This window comes from Bacillus rossius, assembly GCF_032445375.1.
Source record: "Bacillus rossius redtenbacheri isolate Brsri chromosome 9 unlocalized genomic scaffold, Brsri_v3 Brsri_v3_scf9_1, whole genome shotgun sequence".
In the NCBI taxonomy this organism is placed as follows: domain Eukaryota; kingdom Metazoa; phylum Arthropoda; class Insecta; order Phasmatodea; family Bacillidae; genus Bacillus; species Bacillus rossius.
This window is the reverse complement of record NW_026962012.1, coordinates 16,822,339-16,835,530: the sequence shown is the minus strand read 5'-3', so window position 1 is coordinate 16,835,530 and position 13,192 is coordinate 16,822,339. Positions and strand designations below refer to the sequence as shown.

Sequence of the window (13,192 nt, the reverse complement as noted above, 5' to 3'; positions counted from 1 at the left end):
GTGTGTCAGTATGGCAGAGTGGCAGTGTGTGAGTATGGCAGTATAGGCAGTGTGCTAGTGTGGCAGTATAGGCAGTGTGCTAGTGTGGCAGTATAGGCAGTGTGCTTGTGTGTCAGTATTGCAGTATGGCAGAGTGGCAGTGTGTGAGTATGGCAGTATGGGCAGTGTGTCAGTATGGCAGAGTGGCAGTGTGTGAGTATGGCAGTATAGGCAGTGTGCTAGTGTGGCAGTATAGGCAGTGTGCTAGTATGGCAGTATAAGCAGTGTGCTAGTGTGTCAGTATGGCAGTGTGGCAGTATGGCAGTGTGTCAGTATGGCAGAGTGGCAGTGTGCTAGTGTGGCAGTATAGGCAGTGTGCTAGTGTGGCAGTATAGGCAGTGTGCTAGTGTGGCAGTATAGGCAGTGTGCTAGTGTGGCAGTATAGGCAGTGTGCTAGTGTGTCAGTATGGCAGTGTCGCAGTATGGCAGTGTGTCAGTAAGGCAGTGAGCTAGTGTGTGAGTATGGCAGTATGGCAGTGTGGCAGTATGGAAGTGTGTGAGTATGGCAGTATAGGCAGTGTCCTAGTGTGGCAGTATGGCAGTGTGTCAGTATGGCAGTGTGTCAGTATGGCAGTGTGTCAGTATGGCAGTGTGTCAGTATGGCAGTATGCCAGTGTGTGAGTATGGCAGTACAGGCAGTGTGTGAGTATGGCAGTACAGGCAGTGTGCTAGTGTGGCAGTATGGCAGTGTGTCAGTATGGCAGTATAGGCAGTATGGCAGTGTGGCAGTATGGCAGTGTGTCAGTATGGCAGAGTGGCAGTGTGTGAGTATGGCAGTATAAGCAGTGTGCTAGTGTGTCAGAATGGCAGTGTGTGAGTATGGCAGTATAGACAGTGTGCTAGTGTGGCAGTATGGCAGTGTGTCAGTATGGCAGAGAGGCAGTGTGTGAGTATGGCAGTATAAGCAGTGTGCTAGTGTGTCAGAATGGCAGTGTGTGAGTATGGCAGTATAGACAGTGTGCTAGTGTGGCAGTATGGCAGTGTATCAGTATGGCAGAGAGGCAGTGTGTGAGTATGGCAGTATAAGCAGTGTGCTAGTGTGTCAGAATGGCAGTGTGTGAGTATGGCAGTATAGACAGTGTGCTAGTGTGGCAGTATGGCAGTGTGTTAGTATGGCAGAGAGGCAGTGTGTGAGTATGGCAGTATAAGCAGTGTGCTAGTGTGTCAGAATGGCAGTGTGTGAGTATGGCAGTATAGACAGTGTGCTAGTGTGGCAGTATGGCAGTGTGTCAGTATGGCAGAGAGGCAGTGTGTGAGTATGGCAGTATAAGCAGTGTGCTAGTGTGTCAGAATGGCAGTGTGTGAGTATGGCAGTATAGACAGTGTGCTAGTGTGGCAGTATGGCAGTGTGTCAGTATGGCAGAGAGGCAGTGTGTGAGTATGGCAGTATAAGCAGTGTGCTAGTGTGTCAGAATGGCAGTGTGTGAGTATGGCAGTATAGACAGTGTGCTAGTGTGGCAGTATGGCAGTGTGTCAGTATGGCAGAGAGGCAGTGTGTGAGTATGGCAGTATAAGCAGTGTGCTAGTGTGTCAGAATGGCAGTGTGTGAGTATGGCAGTATAGACAGTGTGCTAGTGTGGCAGTATGGCAGTGTGTCAGTATGGCAGAGAGGCAGTGTGTGAGTATGGCAGTATAAGCAGTGTGCTAGTGTGTCAGAATGGCAGTGTGTGAGTATGGCAGTATAGACAGTGTGCTAGTGTGGCAGTATGGCAGTGTGTCAGTATGGCAGAGAGGCAGTGTGTGATTATGGCAGTATAAGCAGTGTGCTAGTGTGTCAGAATGGCAGTGTGTGAGTATGGCAGTATAGGCAGTGTGCTAGTGTGGAGTATGGCAGTGTGCTAGTATGTGAGTATGGCAGTGTGGCAGTATGGCAGTGTGTCAGTATGGCAGTGTGTCAGTATGGCAGTGTGTGAGTATGGCAGTATAGGCAGTGTGCTAGTGTGGCAGTGTGGCAGTGTGTCAGTATGTCAGTGTGGCAATGTGTGAGTATGGCAGTATAAGCAGTGTGCTAGTGTGGCAGTATGGCAGTGTGTCAGTATGGCAGAGAGGCAGTGTGTGAGTATGGCAGTATAAGCAGTGTGCTAGTGTGCCAGAATGGCAATGTGTGGGTATGGCAGTATAGACAGTGTGCTAGTGTGGCAGTATGGCAGTGTGTCAGTATGGCAGAGAGGCAGTGTGTGAGTATGGCAGTATAAGCAGTGTGCTAGTGTGTCAGAATGGCAGTGTGTGAGTATGGCAGTATAGACAGTGTGCTAGTGTGGCAGTATGGCAGTGTGTCAGTATGGCAGTGTGTCAGTATGGCAGAGAGGCAGTGTGTGAGTATGGCAGTATAAGCAGTGTGCTAGTGTGTCAGAATGGCAGTGTGTGAGTATGGCAGTATATACAGTGTGCTAGTGTGGCAGTATGGCAGTGTGTCAGTATGGCAGAGAGGCAGTGTGTGAGTATGGCAGTATAAGCAGTGTGCTAGTGTGTCAGAATGGCAGTGTGTGAGTATGGCAGTATAGACAGTGTGCTAGTGTGGCAGTATGGCAGTGTGTCAGTATGGCAGAGAGGCAGTGTGTGAGTATGGCAGTATAAGCAGTGTGCTAGTGTGTCAGAATGGCAGTGTGTGAGTATGGCAGTATAGGCAGTGTGCTAGTGTGGCAGTATGGCAGTGTGCTAGTATGTGAGTATGGCAGTGTGGCAGTATGGCAGTGTGTCAGTATGGCAGTGTGTGAGTATGGCAGTATAGGCAGTGTGCAAGTGTGGTAGTGTGGCAGTGTGTCAGTATGTCAGTGTGGCAATGTGTGAGTATGGCAGTATAAGCAGTGTGCTAGTGTGGCAGTATGGCAGTGTGTCAGTATGGCAGAGTTTCAGTGTGTGAGTATGGCAGTATAAGCAGTGTGCTAGTGTGTCAGAATGGCAGTGTGTGAGTATGGCAGTACAGGCAGTGTGCCAGTGTGGCAGCACGGCAGTGCAAGCAGCAGGCTGTGCACTTGCAGTTGCCGCTGGCTGCTCCGCCGCCCAGCGCAGAGGCGGTGTGCGAGTCTGCTGCCAGGCTGCTCTTCATGAACGTGCAGTGGGCCAAGAGTGTGCCAGCCTTCACGGCCCTCGCCCTGCACGACCAGGTGGGTACCGACTAGCGACCAGCGGAACAAGCACAGCGCAATCATTCCAGTATTATTTATATGGTAGAGGGGAACAGCTATTGAATATAAATGTTATAGGTACGACAACAAGAGATAAAAGATGACCAATTTGAATTTATATTTTCATCAATAATTTTGGTTGTCAAAGAAATATAAACCGTCACATCAAAATAAATAAATCAATGCATTCTATGATTAAGTTTGAAAGTATTTACCTAAAAATGTGATGACCACTAAAACCACGTTTTTCAAATAAATGATGACCGATAAATATTAAATTTACAATAAAACTTCATTAAAGGGAAGTAGTAGTCAACCAGAAATGTAGGCCTATATAAAATGTAAATATTTGTTATAAGAAAGCACGTGAACGTGTGTGGTTGGTGCGCAGCTGATGCTGCTGGAGACCAGCTGGAGAGAGCTGTTCGTGCTGGGGGCGGCGCAGTTCCTGCCCCCGCTGGACCTGGGGGCGGTGCTGACGGCCTGCGGTACGCTGCACGCCCGCCCCCCGCTGCTGCGCGAGGTGCAGCTCTTCCAGGAGAAGCTGGACGACATCCGCCGCATGCTGGTGGACCCGCACGAGTTCGCCTGCCTGCGCGCCATCGCGCTCTTCAGCACGGGTGAGCCCCGACACTCCTCGCTGCCCTACTTGGCCACGTCTCACCTCTGCTCGTGGCCTGTACCTCCCTCGCTACAACCTGGCCCTGCCTTTCCTCTGTCACAACCTGGCTGTGACTAGCTCCTGCCATATTTCATCTTAGTTATCAATGAAATATGATTTTTTTTCCGTTTATATAAGTTTAAATTGTTGACAACTTAAAACTCGCTCAATGATAAAATTGGCCAAATTTATGAAACATTTTCACCCCACTGGCTATTAAAATTGTAAATGTACGAAAATAATGAGCAAGTACCAGTATTATTGGGAGATATGCTTATCTTACACAGGTAAGGTCGTTGGTGTTGGCAGCTGTATATGATGCACGGAACATTAGGTCATCAGTACTGAATGGGTGGCCATAACCACTGCATTGGGAGTTTTGGATTACCTCCGTCCATACTGTTTTGATTCATGCCCACAGTTCTCCCGAACATGGACTATTCATGTTCTATGTGGTAGATATCAAGTGAATGTGTTGTGTTAAAAAGCTGTGGAAGTTTTTAAACTGTATTTTTAGAAGATTTAAAATTGCTAAAATGCGTGTTTTCAAAGCAATTGTTAGGCGTAAAACAACCGGTAAATATTCTTGAAAGTACTTAAGGGCCCTCCATTACATCTTTATCCTAATTTCTCCACCTTAAAATGTTATGGTCATCGCTAAAATTTCACAGTTATCCAGTTGACGACGAGAAGACTGCGCGCCATTTCAAAGCCTTGCGATTAGAGGCGATACTGCTCTTAGAAGCACCAGTTAGCGTCGTGCTTATCATCCCGCCTCGATAACCACCCAGACGGTCCCCTTAAGGTAGGGGACAATAACGTTCCTTAACACCTGCACGATGTTCATGTTACTGTTCAGTGCACCAGCTGTTTGCTCCGAGTGCGAGTTGAACAGTCACTTTACTCCAAGTGGTAGGCAGCAAGACAATGTTTAATGCAGATCTCGGTCTAGTTCCGAAATACTGGCTGACACGTAGGTCCGGCACCTGGAGACAGGCTGAGGTGCAGGTGGTCTGTCCGCCATACTGGATGACATTGACCTTAAAGTTTGACCTTCACCTATGACCTTGAGCCCGGCGGTCATCTTGGATCTGCCATCTTGGATTACACCATTTTGAATTATGGCATCATATCCGCCATTTTGTTTTCAGCCACCTTTGTTTCGAAAAATTACAATAATTTTCGATCATGACATTATCATTGCAAATTTCCTTATGGCCACCATCTTGAAAATGCATAATTATTATACTAGAAAATATTTTAAATATATAACAATTATTAAAATAAATATATTAACCAAAATATAATTAATAAATAACTTATATCATGGAGCTTATAGTCCTCGGTTCGAACACTCTGAGGACAAAATAAAAATGGTGATGGGTGCTTCTTCCACAGAGACCACCGACAGACTGACCTCCCACCACTAATACTGATGTATATATCACGTGAGCTAGTATGACGTCACATTCACCATCATTTATAAGTCTGCTGGAGAAATTTAAACCACTTATTGGAATTTTCACCATATTTAATTAAATTAATACATTTAAATTTAAATCATATATATTTTTGAGCAAGAATCTAACTAAGAACTTTAAAAGATCGAGTCAATCAAAATATTAATGCGGTGCTTGGTTTATGAATTTGGGAATCAATCTCAAATTTCTAGCTAAATAATTACGAATTTTCAAGATGGTGGTCAATATGTCATCATCGACTTACTGGAGGCTAGTAGTAGAGGAATTACAGACTTTTTCAGGACTTTTCACAATATTTATTGAAATTATAGTTTATACATAAAATTTTTTTTTGGATGGAACAAGGATCGAACCAAGAACTTAAACGCATAATGATATTTGGGAAGATTTCCGAATTTCTAGCTAAATAATTACAGATTTTCAGGATAGCGGCCAAGACGGTCGACAATATGGTGGCCAAGATGGTCGAAAAGATTGTGGGTGCCCTGGAAATAAATACTAATGCACTCCAGCAGATGAATTTATACCAATATAACAGCAACACACACTGGCAGATGTGTTTACTACCTGACACTAGCAATTCTGGTATTGAATACTGAAAACAAGATGGCGGCAGCACTCTCTAGCAGACGATGTGTAATAACTAGCGCTCCTAATTACAAGTACTGAAAATAAAGATGGCTGTCTCCAGCAGACGAAAACAAGATGGTGACTATGATGTCATAATCCAAAATGGCTGCCTCCAGCAGACGAAAACAATTTTTGGCCACCGTGATGTCACAATCCAAGATGGCGGCCCTGCAACTGGCACCTGAACCCGATGATGCAAAAAGAAACAGGGTTTGTCGGACAAGATGGCACTCCAGAAATCCCTTTAAGCTCAACATTTACGCACTATTGCAACTTCAGTTTCTATGGTGAGGAGTCAGTTGCAGCTGCAATAGTGGACGTCTGGAGATTAATTTCCGAGCGACTGAAAATATTATCTGGTTGAGGGTTTTTGAGGTGTCTTTCGGTCCATATTCTACTTGCACACTAAACACACTCATACATTTATATACACTTGGATGCTCTAATAATCCAATGCACAAAATATTTAAATCGTTAACTCCATGCTCACTATATATATATATACACTCATATACATGCATATATATGTATATATATTTATATAGACTATATATAACCTCGGTGGCTGAGGTTATATATATAACCTCGGTGGCTGAGGTTATATATATATATATATAAACTCGGTGCCTCAGGTTACATAATCTCCATGAGCTCAATAGCAATATACTTGATAACTGTATGTCTATAAACTCCATGAACACTATATATATCCATTTCAGTTACAAGTTCATAATCTCCATGTACACAAACAATATATATATCCTTAATGTCTGAAAGTCCACAAAACAATGTAAAATATATTGTTAGGAACGCGAGAGATCAGACCACGATGACTGAGGGCCCTGCACGGCCGGTGGCGTCATGTGCCGCGTCACGTGCGTTCCCTCCCCCATCTACCGCTGAGCGGCCTTGGCAATACCGCGGGCCACCGCGCGGAGCAGCGTGAACTGACGCCGCCCTTCTGGCCTGTTCGGGCGTCAGGTCGGCCCGGGATGACGCGACTCGTAACAGCTGCTCTCGTCGGTTCGAGAAGGGTGCCCAAGTACCTAAGCAGCGAAGGCAGCCTCCACGAGTAGTGTCGCGTGTGTGCCGCGAGATTGGCGACAGAGTTGAGAGTCGAGTGCCGCGTGACTCCCGTGACGAGTTCGGCGACGGAGAGAAGCGCGACATCGGCGAAGTGGGTGACACACTCCTCCCCCCCGCACCTACGAGAGATGCGTGACGCGGAGTTTGACTGGATCGTGAGAGTGCGGCGACTGAGTGGCGCGAGACTGTGTGTGTGGACAGGCGCGAGGTGAGGGTCGAACCACTGTCGAGCCTAGCTCCAGTGAGGAGTGCGAACTGTGGAACTTGACAGACATTGACTGACCTGAGAATAAACATTTTAAGTAGTGCTAGTCACTTGTGATCAGACATTTATAAGTACAACTCTTTATTAATGCAAATATTAGTAATTAATAAAACTGTAATAAAACCTAATTGGGCTATCCCTTACGAACCCAGTTCTCCCAATATGATAAATCGTAATATTTTGGTGTCAGAAGTGAGATAGTCCTAACTAATAGATTTAGGTGTCAGTTACATAATTAAAAATAATTAAAAAAAATAGATTTTTTAAATTGCAATTAGTTTTGAGTGTAGTTGTAGTGATGTTAGTTATAGGTTCGATTAGCTCGTTGGTAAAATTACATGCTGGTAGTGTATGAGAACAAGAAAGATAGCTGCCGACGAGCTTAAGAATGTAATGGCATTCTTTGCCAAAATGAAGAATGAAATGAAGAGTAACCTGGAGATATCGATAGTAGGCTGGGTGAAATGAAGAGGAACCACGATGAGGTAAAGAGTAGCCAGGATGTAATGAAGTTTAGCCAGAATGAAATGAAGAACTGCCAAGAAGAAATGAAGAATGAGATGAAGAACAAATGAAGAACTGCCAATAAGATATTAAGAATGGCATAAAGACCGAGATCCCAGGCATCAAGGAAAACCAAGAAGAGATGCGAAACGAAACAGTGGCTGCACAAGAAGAAATGAAGAAGAATATCGATGAAACCAGCATCAAGTTGGATGGAAAAGTGCAGTATTTGGAGCAACATCTAGCAGACCACGAAGAACTGATGGCGCCACAGCTAGCTTAACTCGAGCAGGCCACCGGACAGCTAGTAGTAGCTGTAACTGAAGAGTGCCATCGGATGATCTAGGAAGCTACATCTGCTACTAAACGAAGTAGATCTTCCGGAGACATGCAAGTGGAAGGCGCAGCTGGTCACGAAAATTCAAGCCACCCACTTTTAATGGCCAAACATCGTGGGATGTCTACAGGCGACAGTTCGAGTCAGCTTCTGAAGTGAAAGGTTGGGATGTGGAAGAAAAGACTAGTCTTGGCCCTGCGAGGATCTCTACTAGAGCTGCTGCAGACCACACCAGTTCTATACCAGAAAGACTATCGAGTATTATTAGAGGCCCTTGAGCTGAGGTATGTTGACCGACACATGGGCGAGTTGTATAGAACAGCCCTGAAACTGAAAACACGTCAAAAGCGATCTTCTGGAACACTCCAAAAATTTCAAGCCGACATCGAGCTACTCGTGCACCTCGCCTACCCAGAAGCACCAACAGAGTTCCGCCAGCAGATAGCCACCAGTGCTTTTTTATATGGACTCAGAGATGCGGAGGTTCAACAAACTCTTCGTTTGGCCCGCCACAAAATTATCCGCGGTATTCTTGTCCACCCCCAGGAAATTCGAATATGCCTGCATTGCCTCAAGAAACATGAGTATCAGAGCGAGACAGGCTGTGATATAACCTTACCATCAAGCGAATTGCTGCTCGAATACTAACGAAGAGACTATATTCGGGACACTAAAGCATCTGTTGAATGTATCGCAGTTTCGGAGAACAAGGGGACGACAGCGGTGCTTCGTCTGCAAAGAACTGGGACACATCCGGTGCGAGTGTCCGAATCGTGGTAGGAAATCCACGAGAGAAGGACAATGATGTGATGCAGCGATCGAACAAGAGAAGAATCTACTGGTGCGACGAAGATGAGGTCGTCCACAGTGCTCCGCGTGTCTAGAAAGAGGGCATGTCCAGCATGACTGCCTGAATCGTTGGAGGAAACCGGAGGAGGAAGGACATCGATGCGACAATGGGACTAAGGAGGGTGACAAATCACTGGTTAAATGAACAGGAAGTCGCCTACGGTGTTGTGCTTCTGTGTGCCGACAAGGGCATGTTCAATTGAGAAGTGCGGAACGGGAACTCGCCCAGGTGGGCTGCCTGATGGAGAGGGAAGCACCACGGTAGCAAGTGCAGAAGAGTGAGACCCATAGAAATCGCAAAGCGGACCTATGGTCTCGAAGAGTTGGAGGATGGCCGTGAAGTTACATCTGTGAAGAAGTGGGCCATATCCAGTACACTTGCCCGATGCGTAGGATGGCTTCGCAGCATTGTCTACAACAGCACAGTGTTACCTGTTCAAGAAGAACAGGTTGAATATTTGATCCATATCTGTTTAATTGCGTTTATTCTTCTTAATATTTAGGAACCAAACTCATTGTTGTAATCCATAATCACGATAGGACTTTTATAACTGTGGTTTAAAAATCGCCTTGCATACAATGTATAAACATATTTATAACATTTATTAATATGTTTATACATTGTATGGCTATATAAAATCCATGTTGGCTTTAGGTTCATCATCTCCATGCACAAAAATTATATATCATTAGTACCTGTAGCTCAAAACTCCATGAACACAATTTATGAGCCCTTGGTGGCTGTAGATCAATTATCTCCATGCATACTTTATATATACAATAATATATCCTTGGTGGTCGTATCTCCATACTCACCATGCATAATATATATATGCTAAGTGACAGTAGGTTCATAATCTGCGTGCAAACTATGTATATGTATATATATGTTGCCTTGGTGGTTTTAGTTCTCTTTAATTATATGCACACAATTTATATATATACACACACTTTAGGGCTGTATGGCCATATTCTCCATTCACTCACATATATATTTCTTGGTTTTTGAAGGTTCATAATCTCCATGGATACACTATATATATATATATATATATATATATATATATATTCTTGGTAGTTGTATGTGCATAATAACCTTACAATAAACATAAAATGTAACTTTGGTTTCTATATTTCCATAACAGTTTTTCAAACATATAAATGTATTATTCTTGGTGGCCGAAGGTCAAATATCTACATGTGCACTATGTATATATTCTTGTTCGCTGTAGGTCCATAATTTTAATGCACACAATATATATACTAGCAAGGTGTAGGGGTCAATTATCTCCATGCACAATATGTACATATCCATGGTGGTTGTTTGGCCATAATCTCCATGAACACTAAATATATGGTGGCTGTAGGTATCTCCATGCACACTATATATATATATACACACATATATGTGTGTATATATATACTAATATTATAAAGCTGAAGAGTTTGTTTATTTGTTTGTTTGTTTGAACGCGCTAAACTCAGGAACCACTGGTCCGATTTGAAAAATTCTTTCAGTGTTGCATAGTACATTTATCGAGGAATGCTATAGGCTATATTATATTATCAATAACATTAGGGATCCTTACTAAAAGTCCAATTTAGAATCAAATGCGTTGTAGGGGGTTAGATACAACATGCAGTACACGTACAAAGTGTGTGTTGACAATGCCGCAGGCGCTAGAAGTTTATTTCCTATTGCTTATTAACATTGTTACCACGCACTAGATGCCTTATCATTCTTAATATATAATATATAAGTATATATATATATAAGCGAAATACCACTCACTGACTCACTCATCACGAGATCTCTAAAACTATACACCCGATTGACTTGAAATTTAGCATAGTTACTCATTTTGTGATGTAGACGCTCACTAAGAACGGATTCTGCGGAAATACGATCCCGAGGGGAGTTTCGGGGGCGTAATATATCAAAATTTCCAGTTTTTGGTAGGAAATCACCATGGCAACAGCTGTTGCTTTGTTGATGCTTCATTCGTCTCTATGGCAACGACTATTTCATTGTTAGTGCAGTCCTCATCACCGTTGAAATTTTGGCGGGTACTTTAAATATAAAAAATGCCCTTTTTTTCAAGTATATATATTTTACAGACTTGAAACTTCACAGTAATGTTCCTTATGTTACGCAGGATGACATTTTCCGAAAATTAGATCCCATGGGTGGTTAAAACCTGGCAACCGTGGGTACTTTGTCTGCATGAGAACAGTATTTTGCATTGTTCATTCCTTCTGCGTCTCCATGGCAACGGGCATCGCGCGGCAGTGGCGTACCCACAAGGAGGGGCATGTATAATGAGCGGCGCAAGAGTGATCTGCCTGTAGACTGCCGTAGCGAAGTACGGGTACATCAGTTGTACGTTGCATGCACGAGTCGGGAAACCATCGGTTCTATTCATTTTCTCTCCGGTACATTATACAGCATTGTAATAAATTTTCACTGATTTTTTTTATTTACCATTACTGTAAATGGGAGATGTGGCTTAATTTTTTTTCCATTAGTATAGCCGTGCGAAGCCGGGTCGGGCAGTTAGTGTATATATATATATATTTATTTGGTCCTTAATTTCTATGTAAAGGAGATGTCTGTAATAGGTACTGGTTATTTAGACAAGGCAATAGCTTAACGCGTGACGCTCAGCCTGTATTTAGAATATTTTTGATCTAAATCTGCTCACTGCGCTTATTATTATATTCTTAATATTCAAGAACCAATGTGAGTATCAACCACAATCTTGATGGGCCTATAGTTAAATATTTAATTACGTTTGTAGAATTGTTGGATGTTTGAGAAGTAGCAAATACATCCCGTATGCGCAAACGAATGGCGGGAAAACTCAGTGCCAATAGCTTTCAGCTACCTTCAATATAATTACTCATAAATATCACCATACGCGCACATCCTGTTATTTTTTTTTGTCCTTCCTTGCACTTTTTACTCCCTACAAAGTGAAGTCTGTTAGGCACGACCCACCTTGTGATGCAATATTAATGGCCACCGGTGTATTTTTATGGCACCTTTTTACTCTTATTTACTGTCCACCTTAAATTATAACTTTATGGTGCCGTATTTCCGCTTGTTTGAAAACACAAATCTACATTGTACGGAAAACAGTCAAGATAACAGACGGTCCGGCCTGTAATGGAAATATATTGTGGCCCCTAGCTTGATTAATATTAAAATCACCACCTTGGATTGCTATTACCTTTATATAAAGTGACTTTGGATCCTTCATATGACCTTGATAACTAATATCAATTGTTTCAAACATTTTTGATTTCAAAGAAACTATTTAAAGAGTAAGAAATTATATATAAATAAAACTAAAAATTACTTAATACATCAAGTTCGGATAAATTATTTTGAACTCGATAAAAGCATACATTAAAACATCCAAAGCTTGAACAAATCAGCAGTAGGCCTATTACCCGCGGCTTTGCTCACGCAATTTCAATTGCTAAAACATTACAACTGAAAAAAAAAACTTATGCAGTTAATTCCAAACATTTGTACAAAAATAAAGACACAAGAAATTTGTCAGCTAAAAAAAATATCTATTTCATTACAAATACGTTTAAGAATGGTAGTTTTTACACTGGATATGCTTTAGCCTTTTTAATTTTTAGTATAGATCAATTATCTAATTTTAAATTTTGATTACGTTTTAATGTGTTTAAGTATATATTTTACTTTGATGAAATTGCACTTACCTCCTTTTCATTTTATTAAGCAGTCAATTTTAAAAAATATTGTTACCCACGCTCCTATTTCATTTTAACTATGCTTATGCCATAGTTTGTACTAACAGTTTCATTATTAGTACATGAACAAGTAGTATGGTCTAAGGTAAGCTTAGAATAATGAAATAACTTCGCCTTATTACAAATAGCGCCTATTGTTTAAGGATGTTTGATAAAGCTTATCTTTATTTGAAATAAATAGTATAGATATCAAATTTATTATCAAACGTATTAGTTGGTGCTTAGTTTGCTTAGTATTATATTTTAAAAAATCCCACATTTTCCCCCCTCTCCTCTTTTCACACACGGATGCCCTAGTAAAAGTTCAGAACTAAGTAAATATGGCAACATCCCTTTACCAAACAAAGACCGAACTCATCCGGTTTTTTAAACTCAAATGTGAATTACAAAATAATTATCTAAATTTATATTAATTTAAAGTCTAAT

The 13,192-nt window shown here is 42.3% G+C and overlaps 1 protein-coding gene across 1 annotated transcript in view; it reads left to right on the top strand.

Moving 5' to 3' along the window:
* The window catches only part of LOC134542732 (nuclear receptor subfamily 2 group E member 1), a 48,242-nt gene that overhangs the window by 31,909 nt on the left and 3,141 nt on the right, over positions 1-13,192 (top strand). The window contains exons 5-6 of the mRNA XM_063387226.1: positions 3,021-3,146; positions 3,559-3,787. Of these exons, the coding sequence (XP_063243296.1) occupies positions 3,021-3,146; positions 3,559-3,787 (355 nt within the window). The remainder of the gene's footprint in view (positions 1-3,020; positions 3,147-3,558; positions 3,788-13,192) is intronic.